At 40.8% G+C, this 22004-nt stretch overlaps 1 protein-coding gene across 1 annotated transcript in view; it reads right to left on the bottom strand.

Moving 5' to 3' along the window:
* Positions 1-22004, bottom strand: part of THBS4 (thrombospondin 4) — a 60075-nt gene that overhangs the window by 31685 nt on the left and 6386 nt on the right. Inside the window, exons 2-7 of the mRNA XM_038402124.2 lie at positions 19034-19234; positions 13977-14224; positions 12723-12828; positions 6284-6366; positions 5258-5309; positions 3216-3388 (exon numbers count right to left, since the gene is read on the bottom strand). Coding sequence (XP_038258052.1) covers positions 3216-3388; positions 5258-5309; positions 6284-6366; positions 12723-12828; positions 13977-14224; positions 19034-19234 — 863 coding nt within the window. The remainder of the gene's footprint in view (positions 1-3215; positions 3389-5257; positions 5310-6283; positions 6367-12722; positions 12829-13976; positions 14225-19033; positions 19235-22004) is intronic.

The raw sequence follows: 22004 nt of genomic DNA on the forward strand, positions 1-22004 counted from the left end.
AGGTGGCAGGGCCCAGGCCAGCCCCATGGGGGGCAGGAAGTGATCAACACCCAGTCCCGGCTGGCTCCCAGCTCTGCTCTGGCCCCAACCCCAGCAGTAGCTCTGCTTCCAGCTCCAGCTCTGGCAGGGTGGGTGCAGACAGGGCTGGGGGGAGCACAACCATGAAAAGTTTGGGGACTGCTGAGGTAGAGGGTCCAGGGCTCCCCACAGTAGCTTGGGCTTCCTGGGCGGTTCTTACTAATGCCTGGTTCCAGCTTCTGGCCTGACCAGAGGGAGGGGCCTTGGGGAAGAGGAGGAGCAGAGGGTGGGGCTCCTGTATTTGTCCCATTTTTGCATTTTGAAAAGATGGTCACCCTAATTTAGCCCAACAAAAGTTATCATTTGATGGCCTATGTGAGATGAGTTGTAGGCATTATTCCAGTTTTTAACAGACGTGCTCTTGTAAAGAAAAAGTCCTACATTGATTGGCTATTTATTGGCACTATTAGCATAAAGGTGAAGGTCTGAAGGGACATGGCTTGTATCTGTTCTATATCTTTTTGGCAAAAATTTCACCACTATTTCTGACACTAACTCAGCTCTACCATGGTAGAGGCACTAGTGCCTGTGTTTTTAACACTGTGTGATCTGACCTGCTCAAAGCAAGTCTGAGCCACTTGTGTTGAACACACTGGCGACCAGTCTGGATTAGTCCTCCCACAACTTCTACCATTGGTAGAGCTGCTCCAGTGGTAGTAACAGGATTTTTGCTTAAAATCGCCAAGGCAGGGAAAGATCTGGAGACTGAAGTTCCCTTGCACACCTACCATAGGTAAGGACAAGGTCCATCCAGGTGTGGACTGAGTCAGAGTAGCAAGGTAGTGTGAGGAAGCTGTTTGTGCTATGCCTATTGGGCCATATTTACCAACCGAGGTCTCCATTTTTGTGCTTGACATAACAGTAGGCACAATTCATGTGATGTTTAAGCACCTGACTCCACCCACAAATGAGGTAACTGCAACATACATTCAATTTCTTCAACTTAGTTTTCCCTCTATAAGATTTTTTTCATAAATGGACACAAATAGACTCATGCACCTTCTCTCTCTGACTTGCACACACAACATCAACCAAAACAACTATCAAATATTCAAGCTATTTCTCCTGCTGGCTGGGGAGGAAGAAAGAGAGATTGTTATTTCTATTTTTAATTACTTGGGAGGTGCTTAGATGCTACAATGTACATCTGTAGATTAAACACGTAAGCCTGTGTCTACACTGCAGTTGGGTGGGGAAGATTCCCAGTGCGGGTAGACAGACAGACTCGCACTAAAAATAGCAACATGAGCATTACTGCACAGGGGAAGGCTCAGGCTAGCCTCCCAAGTCCAAGCCCACTCAACGTCCGGGCTAAGGCAGTTAGCCCAAGCAACCGCCAGTGCCCCAACAGCCACACTGTTATTTTTAGCGTGCTAACTCAAGCAGAGCTCGCAGAGTCTGTCCACCTGTGCTGGGAATCACAGTTGCAGCTCCCCATGGGTATGTCTACATTGCAGACCAAGCCCCATTCTATTTGCACACAAACCAGTCTGACTTGGTCAGCAAATACTCAGAACTCAGGTCCATGGACACTGCTAGTGGGGTGAGTGGGAGCCCGAGTCCCACTTTGCTGGGAATCAGAGTTGCAGCTCCCCATGCTAGTGGGGTGAGTGGGAGCCCGAGTCCCACTGTGACTCGGGTCCAAACACTGCCGTTTTGCAGTGTGGACGCAGCTCAGACTACAGATTTGAGTCAGTAGCTCTGTGTAGAGCAGTATAGATGCATTAGGAATGGCTGTGAAACCGGGGCCCAGCATTTGTAAGCCCAGGTTTACCGTGCAGTGTGGATGCTCAAGCGTGGTCTTGGAAACACCGAGTCCACAAGCCTGGGTCCCACAGAGGGTTTACAATGCATTGAAGGAATACCCTCTAAGTGACTAGACAGTCTGCAAATAACTGCAGACATAAATCTGCAGGTATAAAAACAGAAGCCTGTTAAATATTGCCTGAAAATGTTTGTGCCTTTCTTTATGCTTCTTTATGATGTACAAAGAAGGTGTAAAATTTTATTTCCCCCTTCAAAATATCAGGAATATTGAGTGCTTTTTTATTGAGTGGCTTTTTGAAAATGTGGGCTGGGAGCTTCTTCAGCCCTCAGTTGAAAGGGAATGGGAGTGCTGAATCCTTAACAAAGGAAGCTCCCCTCCCAATAAACTGTTTTGAGTTAACTAAATTAAATAAATTTGTTAGTCTCTAAAGTGCCACAAGTAGTCCTTTTGTTTTGAGTTAAGTAAGTGCTGCAGCCAACCAAAATACAAAGAACCTGATTCTCCGCTCCATTACATCATGTTTTTTCCCAACAACAATCAGTATAAAGAAGTGGAAAATTAGGACCAAGGAAGTGTGGGTGGTGGATGGTGGGATTTTTTGTTTTTTTGGGGTTTTTTTTTTTAAACACTTCTGAATAATTCTTTCTTCCTCTTTCGATTAATCAGGCTTCATTTCCTTGGTTTTTCAGATGTCATTAATCTGCTAATTCTCAAGTCTCCAATGGTGAACAAAACCTGAATTTCTAATGTAGAACCACTCTCCCTCCCACAAAAATATAAAAATAATCCTTTTAGATTTTCTTTATACATCATAAAGAAGCGAGAAAGGGCACCATCCCAGTGTTTATTCCTTTGCAATTGACCTTTACAGCTGAATTGAAAATCTGGCCAATTTTGTGAATAAACTGACTTCAGTCTCCAAGGTTGTTAAACTGAAACTTTTTATGAGCACTGAAATTCAGAGAAATAAAATCCACATAGACAGGAAGTGCTTCTGCAGTTCTGCCCCATAACTGATGATATTTAATCTTTTTGTGGAATCCCAATAACTGTGTCAATAGCTCTGCCCTTTCAATGTAACATTCAGAGAGGAGTAAAATGAAAATACGTACTGAAGATACTTGAAAAATAAATACGGTAGTCTTGATTCACCACAGTATAACTCCAAATTTTCACCCATGTAACTTCACTGACAACAATGGAGCCATGGCAACATACCACTGGTGTGATGGAGTGGAAAACTGGGCCCAGGATGTATTAATATTCAGTGTGCAGCCAGTTAGTGAATGGTGCAGAAAGCAAGAGTCAGCGGCCCATTTATGTGAGAAATGAGTTGGGATTTTTTTCTTTTTACAAGTCAATATTTTACCTCATCGATATCTGAGCATGTAACTCCATTTCCTGTGAATCCTTCGGGACAGGGCCCACACTGAAATCCATCTGCTATCTCTGTGCACCTGACCCCGCTGGAACAGGAGTTGGCTTTGCATTTGGGTTTAGGGGTCACTGGGGGCAGAGTTGGAAAGTTTGTAGCTCCCAAACCTTTGAGTAGAAAGAACAGCAGTTTTAGTGATTCAAGGAAATATCCATCATGCATTTCAATTGGCAAGCGTTCTAGGAGATACTTAATCCACTGCTCAGCAGTGGAATTGTGTTTCTGCATCATAAATATCCTTTATGTTGGCTGGTCTGGGACTGCGGAAGTAGCAACTTCTTGGATTGTGACTGAGGAGACTTTTGTTTGGGAACTGATCAAGAACCTGCAGAATAGTGGTGGTTAAGGCTATGTTGCATATGTCACAGGGATATGGATGTCTTTCTGCTGAGTTAGTCCCAGAGCAGATTTATAACTTCTGATGCTGGCTAGAGCAAAGCAATAAGTGCAGGTTAAAGTGACCTAACAAGGACAAATGTGGAACAAGTCCCAGAGGGATTATAGGTTGATAGTACTATTGGAAAGACAAGATGAGCCATTACTCTGGCTAAATCAGCAATGCTGCCCTCAGCGTAAAAAACAGAGCTATTATTTCACCTCAGAGAGATCAGAATTTACGAGGAGTGAAAAAAGGGGAGGGAGGAGGCAGCAAGTGGCAGCATATTGAATATGTGACAGAGTATCCAGAACATTGTTTCATGTACTGAGAGACTGATCAGAGGGGGAAAGGAAAAATCTGGGAGAACGAGACAGGTACCAGAATGGTACCAATGCATACAATTTATCCCTTCAGCTGATTAACACAGTGCAGTTTTTAAAGAAACTTCCTGTGGCTCTAGTCTTTGTCTCACATGTTTGAAAACTAAACTAATCTAAGTTTGACGCTTAATCAAGGTGAGCTTCAGTGGGGGGCTGATAGCGTGGGAAAAGCTATTGGAAGATCTGGCAACAATTATGCCTGCTCCTCTGAATAAGGGTGTGTGTCCTCTGCTGGTAAAAGAGTTGGCATTTAGGGGATCTGTTGGATTCCCAGCTATGTTAGAGGATTCTTCAGAAAGGCTTTTATAATCTCTCTGTTTGGCCAGGAGATTGACCATTTATTTGGAATACAGTACATATACTTGCTACTGTACATATACCTGTGTCACCTCAGGGTTAGACTACTTCAATGCAAGGTTTGTACAGATTCCCTAAATCAGCCTAGCAATGCGAGCTGGAGCCGAATGTGACTTTTTGTTTGTTCATCTATTCTACTAAGGTCCTTAACAACATGCATATTAAGCAGTGTATCTCCCAGGGACCATGTGGCACTGGTGGTCCACGATCTGCATTCAGGTAGAATCTGAGGTGTTGAGGTGCACATAGTAGGTTTTAGAAAGATAAGGTGGGTGAGGTAATATCTTTACCTCATCCACTTTGTCTCTCTAATATCCTGGGACCAACACATCTACAATAATACTACATACATGGTAAGTTTTGACCTGCCTACTGGGGATTCCCTCCATCTCTCCCCGCACAAAATACCGTTAGAATGGTGGTCACCAGAGGTGCTGGAACACGTTCACTTGAAAAGAGAGGGAACTGCTATCAGGATAATCTTTGATGGGCTCTCCACTAGAACTGAATTGACTCTTGGTCTGAAATAGTCTGAATGCAGTTACCTTCCTGGCATGCTAAAAGCTAAGCTCCTGGGGTAGGTGCATGATGAGGGCTGCTTGTTTTGGATGAGGTAGAGTATTGTTTGGTTTTGACTGGTTATTTTCTGGTTTTGGGGGGAGCGGAAGCTTTAGGCTTTACCCCAATAGGAATCTTTTTTTAAACTTAAGTCAAAGATGCCTAGAGCCCAGAAGAATAGGCTTGTTTTTCAAATACTTCCTATAAATCAAATCGTGGCAATCCAGTGAGAATTGTTTTTAAACAATTGCAAATCTTATGTGATCCTCTCTTAATTTTATAGGAAATACAGGAATACTTACCACATGCCTGGCATTCTGCTATAGTATTTCTCAAAAAAGTTGTTTCCTTGATCTTTAGGATATAGAAAATATACATTAGTTGGGTGACTCTAACTTGTGCCTGGCTGCCCATAGCAGCATTATATCTTGTCTAGATGTTAATAAAATCACTAAACATTCACGAAGTACCTTATAATGACAGGGTCTGATTTTGTAAAAGCTTACTCCCAAGCATGGTGCTAATTAGCATGAGTAGTCCTATCATCATCTGTAGAGAACTACTCTACACAGATTGACAAATTTATTTGAGTCTCTAAGGTGCCACAAGTCCTCCTTTTCTTTTTGCGAATACAGACTAACACTGCTGCTACTCTGAAATCTATACAGATTGTACATTGACTTCCATAGGGCTACTCATGGTGGTAAGATTTATGTCACGATTCAGTCCATCCCTATTCAGCAAAGCACTTAGTAGGTGCTTAACTTTAGGCATGTGTTTAGATCCCCTTGACTTAAATGGGACTTAAGCATGTGCCTACAGTTCAGCATGTGCTTGAGCACTTTGCTGAATAGAGGTAGCCTTAAGCATGTGCCTAAATGCTTTGCTGAACTGCAGCCTAAGTGCTGTAGAAAGTGTTTGCAGAATCAGGCCCATAGTTAGTAAAAGATGTTTTGCAAATCAGTAAAACACTAGCAACTTCACACCAGTGAGGCAAATAGTGCAATTAATTTAGTTTCCTTTTCATGTGCAAGACTACCTTTATCTAGCTACCCAATGGGCTAGAATAGTAGTTACAGCTCTTCTGCACTCTGAATGGAGGGGTTTCTGGTGAATATATAAGTGGGCCATCTCCTGCCCCACCTCCAGTGGCCCCTCCGTAACATGCCCAAAGGTGTAGGTCCCCTACAGGGTCATTTCATTCCCACTGCGCAGACAGAAAGCTTTGTACAGGAGCATCACACTTAGGTAAATTCTGCCCTAAAGCTGCACAAAGCAGTGCTCTAATCTGGATTTGAGGGATTCATGCTGAAAGCCTTATACAGTACCTGCTGTCTGAGAAGGTCTTTCACATCTCCTAGTATTTGGTTCATTTGCATCATGTGACCCATGAATTGCCTATTAAAATCATCTGTAGGGACAACAGAAATGAGAAGTCATGCACAATGTTAGTAGCTTTTTGTTCATTTGCCAAGATCAGCACTGAAATCTGAACTGAAACCATCTTAGAGGATGAGCTAGAGCAGATAACTCATAATATCTTAGCATCAGTAGGGAGGGAACACAATGGAAATACAATAGCTTTAATTTTTAGGAAAGCGTCTGTGTGAATTCAATATTCTTCAAAGATACAGGATTCAAAGCACTGAAGATTGAACTCCTTTTTAGCCACACAACAGGGAGAACAAAGGCAGAGGAAATGCAAACTTCTTCACATTGGTGCAACATGGTGGGGAGAACCATCTTCAAGAGTTAGAGGACAGTTATAGCTCCATGCCCATTCAATACCTGGCCTCTTTGCTGATACTATCAACAAGTACACCAGTTAGAACCAGCTGTGTTGCTGGCTCCACTAGGAACCAGACTGAGATGACTAATCTCAGGCAAGGTGACCATATTTTCAAAATAAAAAGGAGACACTTCTGTAGTGGTGGTTTTTAGGGTCACAAAATAGCCATACAAAAGAAATGTGTGCTGATACCACTACTGCACATTTCTGACTCAGCAGCAAGGTGTGCATAGTTCTCAGAGTGGAGGACTTTTTCCATTTACTGAATGTTCTAAATGAGTTTATCATGATGCACTGGACATGTCAATAACATTCACTGTGAGTCAAAGAACAGATTTGACAGTATCTACATTCATTTGACTTTTCTTTCCACTCTGAACACTGTTCATCACACTGAAAGCTAGTTCCCTGGGACTGTTTGTTCCTGGTAGACATAGATCAAATTCTGCTCAGTAGAGCAATACATCTTGAATATATATTTTGTTATTATATAATATTATATTATTATTATTATTAGACTATATATTGATAGTCTAAATTAAAATTGAAGACATTTCAGGTGTCCTGAAATAAGTTTGGGGGACGCCAGGATACCATATGAAAAGCCAGGCCTCTCATGGCAAAACCAAGACACATGGTTACTTTAACTTCAAGGCACCCTAAAGCCATCAAATGGTATCAACAACTAGTCACTACCCATCTGGCCTGGATTTGAACTGATGAGAGGTGAAACACCTAGTATCCCCAAATTAGGGCTTTCTGACCCATCTCACTGTGTGTCTGTATATAACTCTCACACAAGGTTATTCAATCAAGCACAAATTCATTTACTCCCTTGTTAGTTTAAATCTAGATATCTGCAAAATTCACAAGATATGTATTGATATTTTTGCATTCTAAGCAGGTAAAGTATTTTGAAACTGTTAAATATATAGTGGCTATATGTGAGTTTACATATACTTTATTTGCTGTAGTATTGAATGCTTATATGGAAATTGGTCTTATTAATGTTTACTAAATTGTTTTGTACTTCAAAGCATTTCTGATCTGATCCTGCATGCTCAGGGGACTTGACCAATTTGACAGATACTGACTGGCTTTTCTTCATTTCAGATTTTTCTCATCAAAATAATAAAGAAGCTGAGGTAACCTGGAACTGCTGCATCTGTTCAGTCCCAACTTTTATTTTTTTGGGAGACTTAATATCTTAATTTCAAAAATACTTAAGTCTGGAACTTGTCTTGCAAGCTGTCAGGCCAGATGTAGTAACTTTTCTTTACAAAGAATTGGTTTAGTCATTATTGATTGAGATCTGCAAAAAATGTAAAATTCTTATAGTTTCAGAGGCTGCTTTGTTGCCAGTCTCTAAATCAAAAACAGATCAAGTGTGAACACTTAATTTTTGTAGACTTTTAAACCTTAAGGTGGACTAATAGCTTTTAGTGCTGTGAATTGTACAGGATGGCTTTGAAATGCCCAGATATCTAAATTTGCATGCACCAAAAAGCTTCCCATAACATTTTTTCTTCTACATTTAAAGCCAAATCCTGTCCCCATTCTGCCGTTGTAGTAGGCCCTAAACGTCGGAGAATTATCAAAGCTCCACTGCAAAAACCAGGCTTCAGAGAAGCTGTTAACACGGTTGTTCAGCAAGCACATGGCACAAGCAATGTCCCATGGCAGCTTGTTCCAGGAGGGAGCTGGTGCAAGCCAGAGGTGTGGCCAATAGGTATGAAACTACATGGATCTACTAGCCCAGTTCTGTGTCAGCCAATAACCCTAAAGTAAACTAAACCAGCCAGGCTGTTGTTAAATGCCTCACCCGGGTTTTGTCTACTGTAAAAATCTAGGTTTTGCTTTATGACCTTCTGTCCACAATGACAGGGCCCAAAACTTACACATCCAACCTCTACCCAGGATCACTATATTCCCATCTCACATCAGCATTGCTCAAGTCTCCTGGCCGCCTAAGGAGGGCCTCAAAGGGATGCTGCTGCCATAGCTTGTGTCTGAGTAAGGAGTCCTAGGGCAGGCTGTCAAGCCCACTGACAGTTCTTTATCTCCCAGACTCTCTACCACTCCCATGTACAGCCCAACTTAAATGAGCCTCTCCTAAAATACATGGGCCCTATACCCAAGGATGACTAAGCATTTCCATTCCTGTTTATTCTGGCTAAATGTAGTGCGTTCACTTGATACATTATTGTTGTAAAAGATACACAGTGAAACATACAGGATGTGCAATCCAGCTGAGTTAATATTGCTGTTAGAATATTTGCATCTCTTCTTTTCATGATTTAATTATGGAGACGTTATATTAACATAGGTTTTTTTGCATTTAATATTATATGAATTTCATTTGAAAGTGAGTACGTGATTGAAATTGGAGGCCAGCACAAAAAGCTCATCCAGGTCTCATAAAAGGCCACATCTAACTATCAAATAGGAAAGGGTTTCACCCTTAAGTTATTAATTAGTGAACAAAAATTATAGAGATATTTCCAAAAGGGAATAATGCAAGGCCTCAGTTTGGAAATCTTGCTCACTGAGTTTTGTGTCTTTATAAGTGACGGTGCTGAATTAATTTCCTGATGTATCTGTAAGTGCATGCCAATTTAGGGGAAAGAAGAAGGAACCTTTAGTACTAAACCCCTCAAGACTTGTACATCTAAACAAAAATATAAAGTATCATGGAAATGGAAACCTGCAACAGGGGACGTCTGACGCTAAAAGCAAAGCATATGCAGTCATCGTTATTAAGGGTACGATTCTGTCATGGAAGTCATGGATTCCATGACTTTTGGAAACCTCCATGACTTCTGCAGTGGCAGGGCCAGAGCAGCGGTTAGGCCCAGGGCTTCTGGAGCAGTGGTTAGCAGCCAGTACACAGGGCTGCCAGAGCAGCAGCCCCAGGGCTGAAGGAGTAGGAATGGAGGGGCAGTTTGGGTCAGCCCCAGCCGCAATAGCAGCAGCACGGCTGGAGCAGCTGCCGTGGTCAGCCCCAGGGCTGCCAGAGCAGCGGCAGGCAGCTAGACCCTGGGGCCAGTGGAGCAGCAGCCCCCAATGGTCCTCCGGCATCGCTCCCACTGTTAGTTGTCCCTTCCCACCACCTGGGTATTTTTAGTAAAAGTCAGGTACTAGTCGTGGGCTTCCATGAATTTTTTTTATTCTCCATAACCTGCCCCTGACTTTTACTTAATCGTTATAAAGCTCTAACACACATACAAATAGCTGGTCAGGAATTTTTCAATTAATTTTTTTTCTCCCATCAGAAAATGCTGATTTGTGGAAACAGATACCTTTCCTCTAAAAGTTTCAATTTTGATGAAATTTTCATCAGGAAGGTTCTCAGGTCCATGATGGAATTTCTTTATCTTTGAAAACTCGTGGCGAACGGGGGAAGTCCCGGATGACTGGAAAAAGGCTAATGTAGTGCCCATCTTTAAAAAAGGGAAGAAGGAGGATCCTGGGAACTACAGGCCGGTCAGCCTCACCTCAGTCCCTGGAAAAATCATGGAGCAGGTCCTCAAAGAATCAATCCTGAAGCACTTAGAGGAGAGGAAAGTGATCAGGAACAGTCAGCATGGATTCACCAAGGGAAGGTCATGCCTGACTAATCTAATCGCCTTTTATGATGAGATTACTGGTTCTGTGGATGAAGGGAAAGCAGTGGATGTATTGTTTCTTGACTTTAGCAAAGCTTTTGACACGGTCTCCCACAGCATTCTTGTCAGCAAGTTAAGGAAGTATGGGCTGGATGAATGCACTATAAGGTGGGTAGAAAGCTGGCTAGATTGTCGGGCTCAACGGGTAGTGATCAATGGCTCCATGTCTAGTTGGCAGCCGGTGTCAAGTGGAGTGCCCCAGGGGTCGGTCCTGGGGCCCGTTTTGTTCAATATCTTCATAAATGATCTGGAGGATGGTGTGGATTGCACTCTCAGCAAATTTGCGGATGATACTAAACTGGGAGGAGTGGTAGATACGCTGGAGGGGAGGGATAGGATACAGAAGGACCTAGACAAATTGGAAGATTGGGCCAAAAGAAATCTAATGAGGTTCAATAAGGATAAGTGCAGGGTCCTGCACTTAGGATGGAAGAATCCAATGCACCGCTACAGACTAGGGACCGAATGGCTCGGCAGCAGTTCTGCGGAAAAGGACCTAGGGGTGACAGTGGACGAGAAGCTGGATATGAGTCAGCAGTGTGCCCTTGTTGCCAAGAAGGCCAATGGCATTTTGGGATGTATAAGTAGGGGCATAGCGAGCAGATCGAGGGACGTGATCGTTCCCCTCTATTCGACACTGGTGAGGCCTCATCTGGAGTACTGTGTCCAGTTTTGGGCCCCACACTACAAGAAGGATGTGGATAAATTGGAAAGAGTACAGCGAAGGGCAACAAAAATGATTAGGGGTCTAGAGCACATGACTTACGAGGAGAGGCTGAGGGAGCTGGGATTGTTTAGTCTGCAGAAGAGAAGAATGAGGGGGGATTTGATAGCTGCTTTCAACTACCTGAAAGGGGGTTTCAAAGAGGATGGCTCTAGACTGTTCTCAATGGTAGCAGATGACAGAACGAGGAGTAATGGTCTCAAGTTGCAATGGGGGAGGTTTAGATTGGATATTAGGAAAAACTTTTTCACTAAGAGGGTGGTGAAACACTGGAATGCGTTACCTAGGGAGGTGGTAGAATCTCCTTCCTTAGAGGTTTTTAAGGTCAGGCTTGACAAAGCCCTGGCTAGGATGATTTAACTGGGACTTGGTCCTGCTTTGAGCAGGGGGTTGGACTAGATGACCTTCTGGGGTCCCTTCCAACCCTGATATTCTATGATTCTATGATTCTATGATTCTGGTCAAAATGAGAGCACTTCCATCCCAGAATAGCCAACAGCGTGATGGTTAGGCACTACCCTAGGATGTGGGTGATCCAGATTCAAGCCTCTGCTTTGGAGCAGGACATCTGAGGGGAATGCCCCAACCACCAGGCTCTAGGCTATTCAAGGGTCTCTCTCTGTTCTCCTCAGGGTGACCACATATCCCAATTTTATAGGGACAGTCTCACTATTTGGGGCTTTGTCTTATATAGGTGCCTATTACCCCCACACCTCCGTTCCAATTTTTCACACTTGCTGTGTGGTCACATTAGTTCCACTGCAGGACAAAAACAACTTTTTAAACCTTGAAAACTTTAGTGAAACAGAATTCTTGTTTTCCAGACAGGGTACTCTTGTGTAAAAATGATGTACCCTGTCTCACAACTATATTAAATCAATCCTAATTAAAATGATTAAGGCTGTGGTTTTGCCAGGAGGTGGCAGGGGAGAGAGGGTTTGTCACAGATCCTGTATTTTTATTTACAAAGATATTTTTAGTCGTAAACTGGCCCTATTGGCTTCACTGTCTTATGTAATGTTGACATCTTGTATGCACAACATTAACCTGTTCTTCTCCTCTCTACCCCCAGACACTATGAAAACAGACAGTCAGTTTGTCACTAAACCACTTTGCTCTGCCCTGTCTACTTCTTCCCCTAGGAGAGCAATCACAGCAGCCCTTACCCGTTTTGCTTCTCCCTACCCCTGACAACTCAATAACCAGGAACCATGTTACGTGTAAAAATAAATCTGTTTCAAAACCCAAAACAATTAGATCCTCTGCTTTAAGCAGAACCATCTCACCAGCTGGTGAGAGCCTGAGCTAAAGAGCAGTTGGATTGGCCTGTACCTCTTCAAACAAGAAAAGCCCTTTCTCAGCACCACTGACTCTCCCAAAACTGTCAGTGATTGTTGCTTTGTTACATGCATATGTTACTGTGTTCCTCTCCATCCTGTGACATTTAAAAAAATGTACATGATGTCATCATGGCCATGATTCTATCTGGTTGCCCTCATTAATTTGAATGGTTTCTTCAGGTTTATAAAATACACCGTAATTGGTTCCTCAGGATAACTTATGGAAGCAGGGTATTGTAACTTATTTACCTGTGTTCTGAGCAGCAGGTTCAATCTGCTGAAGGAAGCAATCTTGCAGACTTGCTACTTGGGAAAGTGAGCCTTTCACTACCAGCTTCAGCTCATCCAAAGTGTCCTGGAGCAACCAGAGAAATTCACAGCATCCATCTCCAGCACAACAAAGAAACAAGCATGCAATCTTGAAATGGGGCAAGCCTCTTAACTGATGTTGCACAGTTCTAAACCCATGTTGGATGGGCGGGGCTTAATGGCCACGCTACTGTACCTCCTAACTACTTTGGCCATTCCAAAAGTCCTTTTGACAGAATACATTGCAATGAGCTGGGCAAAACCCCACATTCTGGTTTTGCAGATTTTCACAGAGGTTTGTTTTTTTGCCATTTTGAATCACATGATTTCATACAACAAATTTCAACAACAGATATTGCTATAACAACAATACCAAAAAATTCTGTGATTTCAATGCAAAGACATTTTTTGCTTGAAAACAAAATCATGTTCACTCCAAATATCTATATCTATATCTATATATATATGGGTACCTTACCATTTTGTGTCATAGAAATGGGCTCCTTTTCAAGTTTGTAATAAAATGAGGAGAAAACACTCAGTTTTTGACTAGCTTTCCATTTTGTTATGAATTTTTTGCATACAACTAGTTGCAATGATGGAAGATGTTTGTGCTGTGTTCCTGAAAGATACTGCTTTCCTAGGATTGTTGATATGGAAATCACAGCAAAAAAGTCAGCCCCCCTGCTTGGAATAGCCCAGGCAGAAGTAGATAGCAAGGTTATAATCACATAGCTGGGATTTTGACTCCAGACCATTACCAGTGAACTTTTCCTCCTATTCCTTCCATTTCTGAATCACAGTCATGGATCGAAGAGTCAAACTGCATATTTCTTGTACGCATGCACACTGAGCATACATGCAGCCTATGTATTGTTCCTACCTAAAAATCTGTGTAGGAAGCTACTTAGAGCTTTCATTTTTGCAGTAGGTAACAATTTACAAATAATCTGACCTTCAAGTAATACCTAGACTAAAACATCTTGATTATAGTAGATTGTAAACTGGGGAAATCCCATTCCCTTTGCAATCAATGGCAAAATTCTCATTGACTTCAGTGCAGCCTGGATTTCACTCTATATCTAGAGAAGCCACCCTATTTTCCATTCATTTTACAGATTACTGTAAAACCTTCTCACTGCTAATGCACCCTCTTTCTAATTGCTCCACCTGCTCTTAAGTTTTCATACTTACCTGTGCCTTTTTAGGTAGGGTGCGAATTTTCACAGACTCTGAGCTGTGGTATAGACCTGAAAACGCTTTAGGTAGACCTTGAATGGCATCCACCTGCATGCAGTCCAGATATAACTCTGCTGTGATGGATCCCCGCTGCAGACCACTCAGCCTCAAAAGGACTGTATGGTGCTTCCCATCAGCCAGCTGGGTGTTGCTGAACATCACAGAGTTTAACTTCCCATCATTCTTCAAGTAACGCAGGATGACTAGTAGAAAATACACAACATGACTATAGAATGGTAACACAAAACGTGAGGCGTGTCCTGATAATCTCAGTGGCTGGTGATTGGAAGATCACTGCAGATACTTCTCACTGCTCTGGTTCATTTAATCATTTCAGTTTTGACAAATGTATCCCATATGCAAATATAAGCAGGAAAAATAAATTTGACATAGAATTGCAGGAAATGCAGATGGAAGAAAACTCATAGGTACAGTATTGTTGCCTACCGATCATTCTCCAGTGCTTTGTTCAGGCTCATTTTAAATGACTCAAATGATGGAGCAGATGTCATCATAAGAGGGCATAATCTAATAAAATACACATTAACAGTGGTACAGCATTTAACTGGCAATCTGCAATTAATAGTATGGCAGAATTATATTTGACATCCTAAAAGTTACTCTGGAGCAGAAATGCATAGCTAGAGTGTAAGTTTCAGTAATAACATCTCTGCAAAGGATGCTAACAATTGTGTAGTCAAATACACTGTTAATTATTACTTGATTCTATTTCTTGATCTGTCTTTCACCATGATGAACAGAAAATGAATACAAAAAGTAACACAGAAGAGAATGCAAACAGAGTACTAAAATCTCTCTTCTTTTAATGCTTCCTGATGAAGAGTTGTCAAGCACCTGGCTTACCTGATGTACTCACCTGGCTCCCAGGATAGACTCACACAAAGACACTCTTTTTATTAACTAAATTACTTTACTGAAAAAAAAAATTAAAAAATGAGTAAAGTTGGAAAAGAAAAATCTATCCCCTAAGGAAACTGAATCTGCAAGTGAGAATGAAACATCTCCTCGATGCCACTCAGCACTTATCCCCATGGTCACCTGCTAAACCTTTCTCTGTCCACAATCTCTTATGGGGGGCAATCTAGCTAAGCATATGTGGAGATCCATAATAGCAGCAGGGAGAACACATCTATAGCTCATACAGTTACTTTCCAAGATCCCATTGACTTAGCTTAAGTAACGTTTTTGGAATCTGGCCCTTTTTTTTGTGGTATCACTCGCTCTGGCTAAGAAATCCAGATACCTGCAAACTTGGACTCCTAGGCATCTCAAGGGGATGGTAACTGTCTCAAATTTTGTTTAAAATCAAGACTAAATACATATATAAACAATGTACTTCCTTCCTCTTTTGGAATCTTAGAAAAGTGTTTGGAGGATTTTTTTTTTAATTGCAGCTCCTTTTTAATGGGGTAAAAGCTGCTGGAACATCCTTCCTAGCTAGTGTCCAGACTCCACATTTTACTGCTCTTGGGAATGAGAAATCTATAAGTTACCCAGTGAGTCTGTGTGTGTGAGGCAGAAGGTCTGCAGGTAGGATGCAGGGAAAACTACAAAAATGCTCCCTGAATGTAAAGCCACTTGGTACATATTACATATGATATATTTATGGTTACAACCCTCTAGAATCGAAGAAACAGGAGACTGGTGTTTAAACTCTTTGGATACTTGTAGGCAGTTACGATGACCCCTCTAGTTGTCATTTATTTTAAGGTTTGGGATTTCCACTATTCTTTTTATACTATTAATGACTCTGTGCTTCCTATGTGTTCTGAACTTCCTCAGAATTTTCTTTGGACACTACATTGATGCATTGATATAATTTCTTTTGGTAATTTCTTTAATATAAAAAACCACCTTTTGCTCTGTTTTACCAGTATAAATCCACAGTAATTCCAATGAATCTGATTAAGTCACTTTTGATTTATACCAGTGTGTGACCCCTTCTATCTTTAGTTTATATATCCTTTTTGGAAATCTCAACAGTTGGAATCAATGACTCAATTATTTTCACCATTGTCTAGGTACAAAAAAACCAGACATGAGATTTCCATAGAATTACATGGGGTCATCAGTAACTTGACAAAAAGCGAGTCTGCTTGCCGGCAAACGCTGAGTTTCACTTGCCAATTCTATGTTGTAGGCATTTACTTATGTGACTTCTACGTGCATGGGGGTATATTAAAGCAGGATCCTTGGAACTGAGCCCTGCAGTCAGAATGACTGAACACAGCAGTGAGTCAGTCAGAGCGAGAAACCAGAGGACAGTGGTGGAGCATACAACTGATTGCTGGCCACCTGCCAGGATAGCTTTAGGACAGCTGAACTGTCTGGCTTGAGAGGAAGATCCAAGGACTCGTTATTGGGCCAAAGCCAAAGGTCTCTCGAGGGGACTGGAACAGTCTGTTTAAGAAGATGAGGGCAAAATTTTGATGGACCACAGTCCCAGTTACACTTAAACCACCTGTGATCCTGCAAGTTCCCTCCCACCGCCAGAACACTTCACACAGCCAACCTGCAGCTAGTGAAGTGTTCAGTTACTTGCACTGTCTAAAAAACATATTCACTGTCATTCTGGACCCTGAAAGCCAATGAAATGGTTTGAGCTTAGAACATTTTCAGTGAAACTACAGATGAAGCATAGTAATAGATTGTGGCTCACAGAGCTGTTAAGCTATATCAGTTGTATTTATTTAGATTTTAAAAGAAACATTGCTGTAAAAGAGGTAATTCTATTATGTGAGAACAGTTTTTCTCCAAGTGCCCTTATTAGACAGTGAGCATGAGAAGTCTGCAGGACTATTTTAGCTTTTGCCTATGAAAAATGCACCAGTTTAACTAGATCAAACTAAAAAAAAATTGATCTACTTAAATAGGTGCAAACCCCTAATGTAGATATACTTAAAATGGTTCACCTCTTGCTTCTATCAAAATATCTTGCATCAGTAAGACTGACTTACACTAATTTAATAGAAGCAAGATTTAAAGCAGTTACTGTACAATGACATTAGAAGTCTACAGCAGTTTAACTAGATTGAATTAGTTAAACCAGTGCATCTTTCTGGTATAAACAAGACCTTAGTGTAGACTTAGCAAATCCAAGTTGCAGGGAAGCCACGTCCAATTATTCTGCTGTAAACCCTCACATGGACATTAATGTATTTACAATAGAATCCACAAAAACAAAACCAGAATGTGTGCAACACATCTGGACCCCAGTTTTCAAACATGGCACAGTCACAGATAACTAACTCCTGCTTCAGGTTGCTTAGATCAACACTTGGTGCATCAGTGGAAATATTATGCCTCTATATTCCGAAGTACAAATGTTTAGATTTCACATCTTGTTTAAGAATAGCAGCCGTGTTAGTCTGTATACACAAAAAGAAAAGGAGTACTTGTGGCACCTTAGAGACTAACAAATTTATTTGAGCATAAGCTTTCGTGAGCTACAGCTCACTTCATCTTGTTTAGGTGTCCATTTGCCATCTGGGCCCACAATGTGCATAACAAAAAAGTCTTGAAATAATACTATATTTACTCTCAAAAGGATGCCAAATCATCCCCAGATTCCATGCAATCATCTAACTAAGATGAGCTGTAGGGAAAAGCTCCACTCCAATGAGCATTCTAACCTATTGTCTACACCTATTGTACTGCACAGAGGATATTTTCAAAGCACTTAACAAATGTTAACTAATTACACATGTGCATATCCTAGGCAAACCACACTAAAATAATGGGGGGAATAGATCTCAATGGAAAGCCCTACTGAGAAAGCTCTGTCTCTTTAACTAATCTTAAATCTGAATTTATCATATAATGGTGCTAGAGTGGCAGCCTTGTAGATTGAATTTCTCTACATATTCAAGTGTCCAAAAGGAAATGAGTAGTGACAGTGCAAGCTTCTCCACACTGCCCATCAATATGCCTCAATCCTGACACAGATGGATCATCTGTAAAGATGAGAAGGTAACTCACTCTTCGTGTTCCCTGTGTGCAATAGAAACCTATTAAGAACCGCCAGGGAACAATTTAAACATTGTCTATAAAGCTCAAAAAGCCTGTTCCATAATTCATACCAAGAAAGATCTGAAGGCATGCAAAAGTTCTTACAAATTAGACAGAAGTGTGACTTATTTTTTTCAAAAAGTATGTGTATGTGCATGTGCATGCGTGTGTGTGTGTGTGTGTGTGTGTGTGTGTGTGTGTATACACATATACACTGTGCCTGATCATGCAGTTCTTACTCATTGACTTCAGGAGCAGTTTTCTGGAGCTACAGGACCAGACCTTTGGTTTTAAGGGTTTTCTCTGTATGCGCCTCTGTATTTTCTAATTAAAAGATACGCTGTTTTTTTTTAAGTGAGTGGGAGAATTTTCCTACATCTAGCTTAGAAATATATTTGTTGAGAAATTTTAACTTTGCTCAAGTCTGTACAGTGCCTCTTAATTAACTGATTCCAATAAATGGAGAACAAACATTCTCCATTGCCTGAAAGATTCTATAAGTGCTAGGAATGTTTGTCTTGCACAGTCAAATCTAAACTTCAGGTCCACAGCACAAGTACCCTTCTTTCATATGCATGAGGTAGCATGTGCGTGTGTCTGTCACATTCCCTAGTAATAAGAAGCAGTTATTGTCCCAGGGGAAAAAGAAAGGAAAATAATTTTACATGTTTCTTTAGGAGCCATGCAGCACTTGCTTGTAGCAAGCTGGCTGGTAGAACGTAGAGACCCCAGCTGATTTTCTCAGCATGCTGCTCCTAGTCGGCATCAGGGTAGTATCAGTGCTGTGCACGGAAGCATAAAAGGGGAGGCGAGAATGTTGCTAACATTTATATCTTCCTATCATCCAGTAGAATGAGCAGGTGATGAGGAGTGAAATAAACAACAAAAGAGTAGCTGCAAATTACATTGTTTGTAAAGACCACTGCAGACATGTCAATAATTGTAGATCCATAAAATAAGGGGGTTGGGGTCAAATGACTTACCTTTATTCAATCGCCCCACCACTGTAAATTCAAAATATTTGCTGTTGTCATCTGAAGAATACAAGCCAAATACGGTGGCTGAACTCTTTGTCTGCAATTTGAACGTTGAGAGCACATATACTTCATTCAATGTATGATCAGCAAGCGCTTGTTGTAGAAAGTATACCAGCCTCTGGCTGGGAGATGAAAGAAGATCAAAAACTGTAAAATAAAATGATTTGGGGCGTTGGTAGGTAAACTGCACATCAAATTATAGTACAATAATGACCCAAGAGAACTTCATCTAATATCCCACAATGACTTCTCTTTGGGGGATAGAAACTTTGGGGGATATTCTTTGTTGTCATGGAGATATTTTAGCAATTAATCCAAATTCTCTCTGAACTGCAGCTAGAATATATGAAGCATTTTTCACTCAACATCAGACTTTTTATAGCCTTTGTTGTCACTTACTTCGTTTTAGCATCAGTTGTTAGCAAGCATTATCTATTACTGCTCAAATACTAGCATCCTTTACTCTTTTTTCAATTCAAATTATTAAAATCTTTTAATGCAGATTTCTAAAATTCATCTTTTTAACAGAAATCTCTTAACCCACTGTTCTTTTTATAAATTCAGACATTCTGTCATTCATGCTTCAATCAAGTCCAAGATCTAAAGTCGAAATATGCATGTAAAAGAATTTCAGTGCACTGTACTGTATGGTACAAATATTTTGGTTTCAGTTAATATAGTCTACATAGGCAGATATCTAATATGTTATAAATCACTGCTTTCTTTTCTGACTTTCCAGAAGGCTAAAAGAAGACATTTTATATAAATAAGACCCACATTCTCTTCATAGTAAATCAAGGCACATCTGAAGGTATAGATTAAGAAACTAAAAGGAGTGACATAATGAAATCTACTTGAATTCTCTTTAACTTTTAAAGAATGCATATAGACATTTTTCTGATTGTCTGACATAGTTAGAAGCATAGAATCTCTCTCTCTTTTTAACACATATATCAAATTGTGCTTTTCTCAGTATTTCCAAATCTTTGAATACATTTTTCTAGGACAGAATTGGAACAAAGGCACACTTTTCTGTTGATGAAATATTGTTCTTTTACTATGCTGGTTAATTATTACTGCTTTTTGAGTAATAAATAGAGATGGGAAGGAAAAAGTTAATTAAATGCCTCCAAACCAAATCAACAATTAATGCTACTAGAAATCTTGAAAATCTCAGATATAAACCAAATATTATTAAAATTGCATATTTCCTATCTCCTTCCTATAAGAACTAATTACAAGGGAACCACTTGAGTAAACTTGTGGTAGTTCTGTTTATTTAATCACAATGCTGTACATATAGTATGCCCTTTTAATAGCTTTATCATGTTTGGGCTCTATTACCCCACCCTCACTAACATGAAGACAAAAACTGGTGGAACTCAATGGTGGTGGAAGATGGGGTGCACAGAAGAAAGGTAACAGCAACTTTGTGGTATGCTCTGCCTCAATTTTCCAAGGTTATAACATATAGTTTGGGCTGAAAAGGTCAGGGTCAGGTAGGCCTGCTCTGCCTGGCCTCATGTCCTATAACTCTGTCCCTCAGCTACAACAATTTTGACTCAGTCCACAATATTTTTTCAAAGTGACCGCTCTGTATAATGAATTTGACCCATTCCACTGAATGCAGTTTTCCCTACACCCGGGGCAGCAGTCGTCTCCAGGGCAGCCAACAGAAGGGATCACATGGGAATACAGCTTCCTCCAAGATCACATGAAAACACCTCAGCTGTAAGGAGGCACTGGGATTCCATGGTGCTCCCAAGTTCTATGCAAGTCTCAGGATACCAGCTGGGTTAGAGGGCAGAATCGCTCCCCATTGCATTTGGATGCAAATGGAATTCCCTCACCGAATGAGGAAAGAAGGAGGTTTCCCCCTTATAGGCGACCTTAATTTCTTATAAACCAATTGCAAGTTGCACCAATATTCTACTGTTTAATGGCCTGATTCTTATGCACCTCAGTCTCCCACTGATTTTACTAGGTGTTGTGGTACGCTACAAAAGAAGGACTAGGACTTAAATGTACCCAAGATTTATTGTCGAATACCAGAGAAATGAATGTCTGAGAGCCACCTAGCCAAATGCCATCAACAGCATTTAATTTATATCCATAAACAATTTCATTATATATACAGGGCAACCAAGAAGGATTGAGCCCTCACTTCTACTGAGATCAGTGATATTGTGGAGGAGGGATTGACACCTCTTCACATTCGGCCCATAGAAAGCAGCCACATAGCCCCAGTCAAAGACAGAAGGACAACTCACTACTTCATACAGCAAACCCTTGCAGGTAATAACCACCCAAAATATGCAGCTAAATCTTCTAAGTTATAACATTAACATAGAATAGAAATCTTCTAGGTGTGTTAAATGCTAAATCAGTTATTGAAAATGGCATATATTAGTAAATAGCTTTGTGTCAAGAGCATATTTTATATTAGCTAATTTCTTATGAGATTAATTAAGCTTGAATGTAGTCAGACATTTAAAACTAAATCTGACTTAAATGCTGATAAATTAATATATTACATTAGGATATTTATGAATTATTTAGAAATTCTGTACATGTTTGATCACTTCAGGCCTGCTCCTGAAGTCTTTACTCAGGCAAAATGCCCTTTAATAAGCATTTTCATGTTTAAAAGATATATTTGAATTGTTTGGGTTCTAATAAAGCACAACTTCTTAGCATCGATGGGATTCTTTTAGAAATAGGTGCCAAATCCATGTATCTGGGATGAATTAAGATAAACATCCATTGACTTCAGTGCAGATGTATCATTGTGATCAAATCCATCCCTGGTGTGAGGCACTCACTTGCTAGCAACAGTTATTAGCTAAGAAAAGTGTCTACCCTCCTACAGGTATGTCTACACACTTAGCAGTGTTCTCTGGATAAAGCCAGCTTTGGG

Source organism: Dermochelys coriacea, chromosome 5, assembly GCF_009764565.3.
Source record: "Dermochelys coriacea isolate rDerCor1 chromosome 5, rDerCor1.pri.v4, whole genome shotgun sequence".
Taxonomy (NCBI): domain Eukaryota; kingdom Metazoa; phylum Chordata; order Testudines; family Dermochelyidae; genus Dermochelys; species Dermochelys coriacea.